This window comes from Camelina sativa, chromosome 16, assembly GCF_000633955.1.
Source record: "Camelina sativa cultivar DH55 chromosome 16, Cs, whole genome shotgun sequence".
NCBI classification, from domain to species: domain Eukaryota; kingdom Viridiplantae; phylum Streptophyta; class Magnoliopsida; order Brassicales; family Brassicaceae; genus Camelina; species Camelina sativa.
The window spans coordinates 16,831,610-16,844,591 of NC_025700.1; the positions used below are offsets into that span (position 1 = coordinate 16,831,610).

The following is a 12,982-nucleotide window of genomic DNA, read 5'->3' on the forward strand; positions in this document are numbered from 1 at the left end:
CACATGACATTTTAAAAGTTTATAAATAGTTTAACATTTTACAAAATTTAAGATTTTCTAATTCTGTATTTATATATATATATATATATATATGTGAGTGTCTGTGTTGTATTTTTATTTACTTCGAACACCTTTGATTATAATTAATTAATTATAGTATATGAGTGCCCTCAGTTGTATATATTGTGACTCGTGACATTTTAATAATCCACAGTGATTATTGACATACGTTTACATGTTGTAAATTTAGGAATTCCTAATATTCATAGTCCTGAAAAGAAAATGATAAGATCTTCTTTTCGAAAATTTTCATCTTCACTTCTTTATTATTATATTTCTCATGTATCTATAATTCCTTTTTTCTCAAATTTCCGTGTTTCAGTACCAAAACTTTTTTCTTCCGTCTCCAATTAAAAAAAAAAATCATCTATTCGGTGTAGACAATGAAACATAAAATATATATATATATATATATATATATATTTCTCAATTTTTAAAAGTTCGAATGATCTTCTATATATTTTTAAAATTTTGTTTTTCAAACTTTTTTTTTCATTATTTGATGCATTACAATAAATAACAATCTTATTTCAAGATAATATACGAATGGGTGTAGCTGTCTAAATTTTCATATTTCCTTTCAAGTAAATTTTGACTTTGGATGATGTGTTTTACTTAGTTGTCCATTCATATTAACCAGGGAAAAAATTCATTACTTCAATAATTGGAGTACCGATTACTCGACATCAACAAAAGATTGTGGAATATTCAAACCTTGGTGGGCATTTGATCAAACCCAGAAACCCTATATGTTTGTCTACCTGCACAACTGATCACATGCATATGTTTCTAACTCTAATTCCGTTCATAATTTACTAATAGTATAATTATTTATTTTTCTGTGAGAATTATTGTACTGTATCAGATAAATTCCATTCTGTGACCTCGTGGTAGATCATAGATGTCTCCGAAAAAAACCTTTTCATTTAATGTCTTGAATTCAAAGTTTTCACATACTGTATTTTCACTTAAATCGGGTTTAATTAATTTACGATCTAAACCGATATTGTCAGACCGCCTAAAAACCAACTCTAAACCGAATTAATGAGATCAAGGAAACCTCAAATCAATTTATGGATCCTTGTTGCCGGTATTGAGACTAAAGCTATAACATTAACTTGTAAGTATTAAATAGGAAACAAAAATTCTCAAAAACCTTTACTTTAACAAAAACCTTTGCAGTCACATGTATTTTGCCAGCTCTTTTGAGAAATATCAGCAAGGAGACCCACGGAGAAAGAACAAATCGAACAGTGACCGTTAAAAATTATACAGGCGTTAAAATTACAGGAGTCACTCAATTTTTTTTTTTAATAGATAACCCTATATTTACAGACCCCAAAAAAAGAAATAATAAAAAAATACCTAAATAATACTAAAGAATAACAACTCAAAACAGGTGGAAAATGTCAAAATGAAATCAATATGATGTGATCAGTGTGTTTAATGTATTTTGAAATTAGTCACTAGCGTGCAAATGGGAATGCAAAATACGATGGTCTACCGATCCTTGTCATGGTCTTGTACACACTCGAAACAGAATACAAGTCAACGAAGGTGTCTCATAGTCATTGATGATTACTCTTACCTTTTACTTCTCAAATTCTTAGGCTTGTACGTAGCTCTCCATTCTGAAAGTTACAGAAAATTCTCCCTTTCATAGAATCTTCAACTTTCTATTTTTCTTCTAATCGTTTTAAGGTTAGCGTAATCTTTAGTTTTATAATTTGTCTTAGGCCTAAATGAATTCACTACAAACTTGATACTATAATTTTATATTTTGAAAGTACAAGTGTTTTCAGATAACATACTCGAGATAGTAATATAAGAAATTATTAATAGTTGTGTCTTTCAACAGGGTCAAAAATGTATTCCCACATTTAACATGCTTTTGCTTTAGTTAGTAATTATGGTATACTTTGTAAGAAGATATCAAAAAAAAAATCTCTTTAAATCTAACCATATGAAGTCGGTAGATATGACCCTCCCTAATACAATATAGAGAATTGTGACCTTTCTAAGAGATGGAGTTATCTATCAAACACCATATACATTTTTCGTTATTCGACCGTGACCATTAAAAATGCACATATTTGATAGTGACCCGCACTACAAACAGCTCAGCATATTGAGACAGGTTATATTAAAAGCGGTCCAAACCTTAGGCGTCAGTCCAAGGTTCATTTCATTTGACCATAGAGAATGGTGAAGAGTGAAGACGCGCATATGTTGATAAGATGATCGAATTAACGGTGCTAAAGATCTGAGCACATAATCGAACGGTGATATGGTGCGGATCCCACTTCAAGGTCCAAACAAAATAGAACTAATAAAGAAGAAAAGACAAGGCGGGTTAGCGAAGATATCTTATGGTTCGCGCATGCGACAGTGTTAGGCACTTGCGTTTTGCCTAAAAGGCGATAGAAGGTTACCTCATCATTTCGTATTTCTCTATCTGTTTCTGTCTTGACTCACCGATTTTCTATTTGTGTTTCAATTTGAGTTTTACAAGTTTAATCTTTCCTTCTAACATAACATCCAGTCTTTGAATATCTATCGATAAAAGCTTACCTCAACAAACAATAATGCTTTTATTTATTTTCATTTGATTTCTTGTGAAATCTTTTCACTTTTGTTGGCATATATATTACTTAAAATTTTAACAGTAAACATATGTGTGCTAGGAAAACTGTGTTTCAAGTACTTTTTTAATATATAGAAAATTATTGTAAGTGATTTTTTTTTTATATAATAAGAATGTTTTGTGGTTTATCAATGTTTTTTTACTACAAGAAAGAATGAAATTTCGATTTAGTATTTGAATTTCAACAATTTTGCTCGGAGTCTAAATACCTCCAACGGGTTTTGTCCGTCGGAGAACGTTGAGGCTCTCCAATTCCTGGGTGAAAAGAGCTAGCTAGTGCTTCTACCCTTTGTGACTACAGTGCATGATAGATTCCTTTGGACATTATCTTATCTTCTCTTTCCATTAGTTCAAATCCGCACTATTGGCCCCGTGGCCCGTGTGTAGAATAGAACCTGATTTAAACACGATACTTCAAAAATCCTGGTTTTGACTTGGCTCGCTATATATAATCTGCTCTCAGTGAGCGACCGATAATTTGACAAATTGGAACTTCCAAGTTTTGTGACTTAGGTTAATTGTCCAAAGCAGATCTTCCTCTTATTACTGATTACAAATTAATTAATAATTAAAATGAAACTTTGAAAAAAACTATTACTACAAGTCCAAAATCGTATAAAATGAAAAACAATTTAAAATATTTCAAAGGTTCCAAAAGTTTGGATAGGACTATGTCAACTGAATAACTAACAGAAAATAGAGATCCAAATCTCGCTTCGTTTAAGAAAAATAAAAGAAATTAAAATATGCTTTAATAATATTATTATGAGATATTGTATAATGTTTAGGTAAAAATAAGATTGTCTTATTCACACCCATCATCCACCATACTCCATATATATGATCGACAACACACATAAATCCGCATGAGGAGTAATATCATCGAACCGATGATTATCAAGAGCCTAACAAATGACAACCCTTACGATGCAAATGTACTCTAACCGATGGTTCATTAATTTACATCGTATTTTACCGTAACAAATGTATGAGACATTCTTTTTCAAAAAAAAAAAAAAATATATATATATATATATATATATATATATATATATATTTCAAAAAATTGTATGAGACATGGAAAGGTTGACGATACGTGGAAGGTGGAGCAAAACAATAAAATTACGGACAGCCTAAGGAAAAAAAACATGGTGTCACAGAAAAAAAAAAACATATTACTAAATTTAGAAAAATGTCATTTGATACATGATCATTCAAATTTTGGCCAAAAAAACGATGAACTTTGGAAAAGACCATTTAATACATCAAGTTCTGTGAACTAATCATTTAAAACATCAAATATCGTTGACCAAATCAAAATACACATATTGTTAAATAAGATAATTTAACAACTAACAGTTGTTACTTTACCGTTTAATGGTATGTTGTTTTTGGCTTCATCACTAATATTTGATATTTTAAACTGATAGTCAACAGAATTTGACGTATTAAATGGCCTCTCACGAAGTTTATGATTTTTTGGTCTAAATTTGAAAGTTCATGTATTTAACCAAAATTAGAGAATTTAATAATTTTTGGTGCTCAATATGAAGACTAAAAGACTTTAATCAAATTATGCGTAAGTAAAAAAAAAATTTGCATTTTGATTTATTTATTTTGGTTCACATTACTCAACACTCTTTGCTTTATCTCTCTATACTATAAAATCAAGCTTAATTTGACTATTATACAGTTTAATATCATTTGAACATGTGCAGAAAATATCCTTTGCAATAATATGTTTGGTTAGAGTTGAAAAAATATATTGTATTTGTTTACATCAATTGAGTTGGAGATTTTTTAAACTTGAGAAATTTTCATGAATATAATTCATGACGTGACGTGGATATTATTTTCCAAAAAAATATATAATCTTCTATATATGTAATTAATATACATTCCTATATCTTCTTTGGTGATTTGTAAAATTTGATGATGTATTGCTTTCTTATGTTTTCTGAAAATAAAAGATGATTAAAAATTATATTTACTTTTGTAAAATACTATGGAAACCACTGTGGTAAATTTTATTTGTCTATTAACAAACAAAAATAATATACATATGATCAAATTCCATAATTACATTTTCATTGACATATTTCACAATTCAACCATGTGTTGATGTGAATTTTATGTGTATTTATCTTTAAAACATGATATTTGCTATATTTTTTATTCAAGTTTTTGAAGAGTATAGGATGACTTTGATTTTGGATATTTGACTAACTAATTCTGTAATTAGTCATTATTATTTGTTTAATAAGTAATTAAACTATTCAAGTTAGATATAATGCAATTAAATACATCAACTTTTAAATTTAGGCCACGAAAATCATGAACTTTGTGTGAGACCATGTAATACGTCAAGTTCTATTGACTAGCCGTTTAAAACACCGAATATCGTTGATGAAACCACAAATAACATGCCTTTAAATGGAAGAGTCAAGATCGTTAGGTGCTCAGTTATCTCATTTAACGACATGTGTATTGTGGCTTGATCAATAATATTTGATGTTTTAAATGAATAGTCAACAAAACTCGATGTATTAAATAATCTCCTACAAAGTTTATTACTAGTTTGGCCTAAATTCAAAAATTTATGTATTAAAATATTTTTCCTTTACTAAATTTGTCTTATTTTTTTTCGCTTCTAACTTACTAGTGGCGAACGTCATTCCAATTCACCCACACCCACCATATAATATCTACTTACTTGCTTATATATACTTACTCCCACAAATTATTCACTACACCCAAAAGAACTTCTAACAGAGAGAAAGTTTGTGTGTATGTTGTGCCCACTGCATTTATCAATCATTTCATGTGGTTACATTGATTGATTTCACAACATTAAATCCACCCCAAAATCGAAGTGAGTATATATATTCCAAGTGTAGTAACATCTTAGAGATGGTTTTGGAGGATAGAAAAGAAGACGGTTCTTCTTTGCCACAACCGTCCGGTAGTTTCTCCAAATCGTCACCGTTGGAGTTGGATGTCGTTGATCCGTCCAATCAGAAAAGTTCGCCGGGAACTGTTTTGGATGGCCAGAAGGTTGAGAAAAAGCCTGGAGGATGGAGAGCCATATCGTTCATTTTAGGTATTTTATTCATAAACATAATTTATGTTTTAGTTTACCAACTCCTTGACCTTTCCTCAATTTCCATATAGTTCTAAAACCTAGTGAGTATATTGATATAATTGGCCGTTTCATGATTCTCGTTTTGGTTGGTCTTTTCAACCCGATCAGGAAGAGATTCTATAAAAAAAAAAAAAAAAAAATTGGTTCTTTTACGAAGCATTAATTTAGATCGTATTTTATTCTTGTAACCGTCGTCCAATTTGTTTGACACTCGTCCATCTGACTACTTTTATAACGGAAACGGGAGAAATTTGCATTTAAAATAAAAAAAGTTATATTTAACTAAATTTTTGTTTTACATTTTTAATCTTAAAAATATTATTGGTTTCCTCTGATTAATCTTATAACAAAGGATGACTAAAACTATTGTTGTTCTAATAATTGCTGTATTAAGTAAAAACATCATTCAATAAGGAGTTCTAATAAAATGTGTCGAAACAGGTAATGAAACGCTGGAGAGACTGGGGACGATAGGGTTGTTGGCAAACTTTATGGTTTATCTAACCAAAGTGTTCCACCTAGAACAAGTCGACGCTTCAAATGTCATTACTATTTGGTCTGGTTTCACTAATCTCACTCCTCTCGTCGGAGCGTTCATCTCAGACACTTACGTCGGCCGCTTCAAGACCATTGCTTTCGCCTCGTTCGCCACTCTACTCGTACGTATAATTTATCCCTTTAATTGATTGAACTTTAATCCAATGTGTGTCTACAGATGCACACTTACGTACATCAAATCTGCAACTATTCGTGGCCTAGTGGTGCCAGCATGGGTCAGTACTTTAGCGTATACTGTTCGAATACTTGCGGCCAACCAAAAAAAATATAACAACTCTAATTAGAAACTTATCATATTAGAACATCTCCAGCGTTAAGTATGAGGATCATAATCTATTAATATATATTTATATTATAATAACTCAATTATTTATTTAAATTTAAATTAAGAATAATAATTTAACCAGTTACATAATGCCAAGTGGTATATACGTTTCGGAAAAGTTCTCAAATTAAGGAGAACCCGCATCTAATTCTTTCTCAAGTTATTCATTTTTTTTAGATACCCAACAAAATAGTACCGCTGGAGATGCTTATCACTCAATTTATGTGTTGTTGTGTGTGTGTGGCGAAGATACATGATACTTGGCAAATTATTTCATCGCGCACGTTGACATGATAAGGACCTACGTAAAGACAAACTATATTAACAATTTATATAGTATTTTCTACCTATTACATTACTATATATTTATTTTTTTGTCAAATATATCAAATTACTTTTGTATCGTAAGAAAACGCATGAACTTGTAGAGGGAGTGAGGGACCACGCTATCGAGGACGATAAGGTCGGTCTATAATGTGAATCATAAGAAAAAGAAAATAATAATTTGTTAGTACACTTATCGTTGTCGGTAATTTAACTTGAGCTCACGTAATATATCATTCAAAAAAATTATAAGAGAACCATATACATCTCACAAAGACAACTCTTGTTGATTGATGAAACTTTTCCCAATAAAGGAGTTTCGTTTAGAACGTGCGTTATGTCTTAGAGATAAAGAGATGTGCGTAGAAAAGGAAAACATACGCAAGTGGTCGATATAGATTATAGACTGTGAAATTGTCCAATAATTGAGTTCCTTGACGATATAGCTAGCTTAAAGGGGTTTAGATTTTGTCAATCTCACAGTGACGTTAGGTATATAGTGATAGTTACTTTTCTAATGTCCTTTTCATTCACTATATTAGAATCATGATTGCATCCAACTTGTTGATTTCTCTTACACTTTTTTGTCCTTTTTGTAATTATTTAAAAGTTAATAAGGAACATAAACTGTTACAAGTTACTACTAACTTCTTATATTACTAAAACTATATAAGGTTACAACAGAAATAAATGATATTAGGTACTACGTCGTTTGTCAGTTCAGCTATTGAAAGCTAATTAATCATATGAAGTCAAACCTAATTAAGACTATTTGAAACTTTATTATAATATTATACTTCTTCTTTGTATTTGATCTCACAACTTCAATCTGTCCCACAAAATTAATAATGTTCGCCTTTTTCAGTTTTAACTATAACAAGTACATCAAATTCATTTTCAAGTTATTAGAATCACACTACTCATGAAGAATCGGTTTCAAAATGAATGATGACTAATAATAATATCGTTGACAATATGCAGGGACTGATAACAATCACACTCACAGCATCGCTTCCTCAACTCCATCCAGCATCATGCAACAGCAAGGACCCACTCAGTTGCGCCGGTCCGAACAAGCTCCAGTTCGGAGTTTTGCTATTGGGACTCTGTTTCCTCTCTATAGGGAGTGGAGGGATACGACCTTGTAGCATCCCTTTTGGGGTTGATCAGTTTGACCAACGAACTGAGGAAGGGGTTAAAGGAGTGGCGAGTTTCTTCAACTGGTATTACATGACTTTTACAATAGTACTGCTCATTACACAGACCGTGGTTGTGTATATCCAGGACCAAGTCAGTTGGATTATCGGCTTTAGTATCCCTACCGGACTCATGGCTCTTGCCGTGATTATGTTTTTTGCCGGAATGAATCGTTATATCTACGTTAAACCTGAAGGGAGTATATTCTCTGGGATTGCTCAAGTTATCGTGGCAGCTCGTAAGAAGCGAAAGCTGAAAGTTCCGGCAGAAGATGACGGCACTGTGACTTATTACAACCCAACCATCAAATCTAGCGTGTTATCCAAGTTACACCGCAGTAACCAATTCAGGTACTTTATAGTATGTATATATATTTTTCACTTATTAAATTCAAGAGTCGTCATTTTTATTGAACATGCTATACAGATAATTTTGAAACGACACTGATTACATGATTTGTTTTACAATTAGGTTTCTTGACAAAGCGGCGGTGATAACAGAAGGTGACCTAACACCAGAGGGAGCTCCGGCAGACAAGTGGCGGTTATGCAGCGTCCAAGAAGTGGAAGAAGTGAAATGTTTGATCCGAATCGTTCCTGTTTGGTCGGCTGGAATAATCTCACTTGCGGCCATGACAACACAAGGCACTTTCACTGTCTCTCAAGCTTTGAAAATGGATCGACACTTAGGTCCTAATTTCGAGATTCCGGCTGGTTCACTCTCTGTCATCTCTCTACTCACAATAGGCGTCTTTCTTCCCTTTTACGACCGCGTTTTCGTCCCGTTCATGAGGCGAATCACCGGCCATAAATCAGGAATCACACTCCTCCAACGTATAGGGACAGGGATCGTTTTCGCTATATTTTCTATGATCGTTGCGGGCATAGTGGAGCGTATGAGACGCAGACGCTCCATTAGTGCTGGAGATCCAACAGGTATGACTCCAATGTCAGTGTTTTGGCTCTCTCCGCAACTTATTCTGATGGGTCTATGCGAAGCTTTTAATATCATCGGACAAATAGAGTTCTTCAACAGTCAGTTTCCGGAGCACATGAGAAGTATTGCTAACTCTCTCTTCTCTTTATCCTTCGCTGGTTCGAACTACCTTAGTAGTTTTCTGGTGACTTTCGTTCATAAATTCTCTGGAGGGCATGATCGTCCGGATTGGCTGAACAAGAATCTCAACGCGGGGAAATTGGATTACTTCTATTACCTGATTGCGGTTTTGGGTGTGTTTAATCTGGTTTATTTCTGGTATTGTGCTCGTGGATACCGGTACAAGGTCCCTTTACAGATTGGAGATTTTGAGGAGGACAAGCGTTCCGATGATCTTGAGATGACTTCGACAAAACCGATGAAATGATCGATGTTGTTTGCAAGAAGATTNTTACTATGACAAAGTTTCAACTAGATTATATAGATATAATAAAATTCTACATGCATGTTAGTATAATATATATATATATATATATATATATATGTAAATTACGCTCATCATGCTTCTAAAAATGGTTTTTGATCAGTTCGTTTGATTCTTCTTAACTCATGGTAAGTCTTTTTTCCTCTTCGTTTAATAGTAGAACTTCATCAGCTTCATGATTTGACACATATCTAACGATAAACCAATGAAAATTTTTGCACCTTTCTAGATGATCACATACAAGGTGCCTTCCTAAAAAGTAAGCAAGTTTTAAAATCCGTACAAAACGTTACTATAAAAAGTAGTTCGTGGTAGTTATAAGTTGTAATTAAGTTTTAGAAGAGTTGTGTTTTATTTTATTTTCTCTCAAAAATGTAAAGAAAAAGCACATGGTATTTTGACGTTTATAAAATACAATCTAGCCCTGGAGAAAATATCTGCACACGAAACCCGAACCTCGAATCCGATCCGAAAAATTCGTACCGAATCCGTATTGGAAAGAAGAAAAAACCCGAATAGATTTAGGATTTTTGAAATTCGGATACCCGAACCCAATCGGGTAGTACCCGAAATCCGATCAAAACCCGATGAGCTGAGAGTTGTTTTGCATAACCCCTATCCCTACGATCTCTCACTATAACGAATAAATTTGTTTCGCTTTGTTGCTTTTACCTCTCACCGCCGGTTCGTTTTCCAGTTACAAGGTCTATAAACACTATTTCTCATGATTTAATCCCCATTCTTCAAGCTGGAAAACCTAAACTGCTACTCATCTCCTCCGTCTGAGACTTCACGGAGACATTCACAGGTGATTATTTTTGTTGTATCTTGTATCAAATTTTGTCTATGAGTTCTACTCTGTTTCAATTTCTATTGTATCTTGTATCAATTTATGTGGGTTTTTGGATTTGTTTGTTCGGTTGATCGATTTGCAAATCATGTGTTCTGCAATGTTATGTGTTCTATCGCTATTATCAATCATGTGTTCTGCAAATCATCTTGTATCAATTATTAAAAACGGAGATATGTGTTCTGCACCCAGAATTTGTTTTGACTTTATTCATCATTTGTTTTGACTTCTTCGGAAGAAGTGAGACTTGTTATTGGGTTTTCTTTACGTTATGTAATGGTCTAGTGATATCTAATTTGGTTTCTTTATCTAACTAAAAATAGATATGTGTTCTTCCCATTTCTGTTCTAATCACATGTTCTTCACTTGTTTGCTCAATGTTGTTCATTCTTCCCATTTGAATCCGAACTGTGTTCTGCACACAGAATTGGTTTTAGTTTAGCTTCATGTCTTGTATTGTTTTAGTTTGATCATTTGATTGGGTTCTGTTTTAGTCTAGCTTCATGTTTCATGTGTGATCAATGGATTTTGTTTTTGTATAAGATTATGATCCATGTCCATGTGGATCTTTGAATTAGTTTTGTGACATTGTGTGAGCATTTGTTTTGTGTGATCAATGATCGATGGTGACATGGTGTTTTCTTTCACTAACTTTTATTTTTTTTAATATAATTAGCAGATGGATTCATCATCTCCACATCAACATGATCGAGATAATGATGCAGATGGATTTGAGTTTGATGACCAAGGAGAAGGGTTTCAAACTCCAGAAGCAAATCAATGGGGAAAAAGAAAACAGAATCATAAAGATGGAGATGAATAACCAAAAACTGTGAGGCAAATCACTCCAAGGTCAGGTGTATGAGTTCATTTTACAAGCCTACCAAATAACCGCAATATATGTACCTGCCACTATTGCAAGAGAGAATACAAGTGTCCATCAAAGTCAGGGACTAAAAATTTGTGGAATCATCTTGAAGTCTATAAGGAGCACAAGGCGTGGCTAATGATTTGATGTTGATAATAGGGACAATATTTGATCCTAGTAAGAAGCTGCATTTTGCTAAGATTTGTTTTGCCAAGTTGTATGGTGAAGAGACTCCAACATATAAAGAGATGTATGACCAGGTTTACAATCTTCTGGTTGATATGTTCAAGGAGTATAGTGATCGGTATGCTAAATCTCATCCTTCTCAGCCTTCTCAGTCATCTCAGTCATCTCAGTCTCAGCCTTTTCAGTCATCTCAGCCAGATGTGAGTGAAGCAGATAGTGTTCCTCGTCTTTTCACAATTGATAAAAGGTACAAAGCAGTGTTAAATGAGATTGGAGTTCAAGTAACAAAAGATGAGTTGACTACATACCTGCAAGAGGCTGTTGAGAATCCAGATGTGATGATGGGGATTGAGTATGATGTTCTATCTTGGTGAAAAGTCAATTGTGGTAAGTACCCTATTCTATCACAAATGGCTCGTGAAGTCTTTGCTATGCAAGTGTCATCTGTAGCATCTGAAAGTGTTTTTAGCACAAGTGGTAGGATAATAGAACCATGTAGAAGTTGCCTAACTCTCTATATGGTTGAGGTTTTGATGTGTACTGAGCAGTGGATGAAACAAGACATTGCAATTGAATCAAGAGTTCTTACCAATGCTCAAATTCTGGCAGAAGTAGAATATGAAGATCGACTTGAAAAAGGTTTGTATATCACTAGATCTTGTTATTTTTCTGTTTTTGCCTCTCTTATAGTTTATGTTAGCTCATCCAATTCTTTGATTTTCAGAGTTCTGCATTGAAGATTAAGGTCTCGACTACTTGAAGCTTACAATCACTTGGTTTTGTATATCACTTGGTTTTTTAATTTTGGTTTACTTTGTTGTCTCTCTCCTTTAGTACTTGGTTTATTAAGACATGGATTTGTTTGTTTAACAATCTTGTTATGTGGTTGTTTGAACGAGATTATGGTTTGAATTTTGAACATTGGTCTCTTTATGTTTATGGTTATTGATCGGTTTATTGAATGTTAATTGAGTTTGGTTTACTTAATTTCGGATTGAGATTGGATACCCGATCCGATCCGAACCCGATGGGTGTTTATCCAAAATCCGACCCGAATATTATAAATACCCAAATGGGTCTAGGACCCCTTAATCCAAAATACCCAAAAATCCAAAATACCCGACCTAAACCCGATCTGGTCACCCGAATGCCCAGGGCTACATCCAATTCTTTGATTTTCAGAGTTCTGCATGGAAGATTAAGGTCTCGACTACTTGAAGCTTACTATCACTTGGTTTTGTATATCACTTGGTTTTTTAATTTTGGTTTACTTTGTTGTCTCTCTCGTTTAGTACTTGGTTTATTAAGACATGGATTTGTTTGTTTAACAATCTTGTTATGTGGTTGTTTGAACGAGATTATGGTTTGAATTTTGAACATTGGTCTCTTTATGTTTATGGTTATTGAT

At 33.2% G+C, this 12,982-nt stretch overlaps 1 protein-coding gene across 2 annotated transcripts; it reads left to right on the top strand.

The window, feature by feature from the left end:
* On the top strand, window positions 5,439-9,844 carry LOC104750840 (protein NRT1/ PTR FAMILY 2.13). 2 transcript variants are annotated; one of them, XM_010472688.2, is made up of 4 exons: window positions 5,439-5,804; window positions 6,288-6,505; window positions 8,035-8,600; window positions 8,722-9,792. In XM_010472688.2, the coding sequence occupies exons 1-4, from the start codon at window positions 5,615-5,617 to the stop codon at window positions 9,611-9,613; spliced, it is 1,866 nt and encodes a 621-aa protein (XP_010470990.1). In that variant the 5' UTR covers window positions 5,439-5,614; the 3' UTR covers window positions 9,614-9,792. The 2 variants fall into 2 exon arrangements, with proteins under 2 accessions (XP_010470990.1, XP_019094089.1); XM_019238544.1 differs by lacking the exons at window positions 5,439-5,804; window positions 6,288-6,505 and adding an exon at window positions 6,513-6,619 and having other exon boundaries at window positions 8,722-9,844.

Coding starts and splice junctions, on each gene's coding strand:
- LOC104750840 (XM_010472688.2), top strand. CDS start 5,615: ATGGTTTTGGAGGATAGAAAAGAAGACGGTTCTTCTTTGCCACAACCG. Junction 5,805..6,287: donor AGCCATATCGTTCATTTTAG/GTATTTTATTCA, acceptor GTGTCGAAACAG/GTAATGAAACGCTGGAGAGA. Junction 6,506..8,034: donor CCTCGTTCGCCACTCTACTC/GTACGTATAATT, acceptor GACAATATGCAG/GGACTGATAACAATCACACT.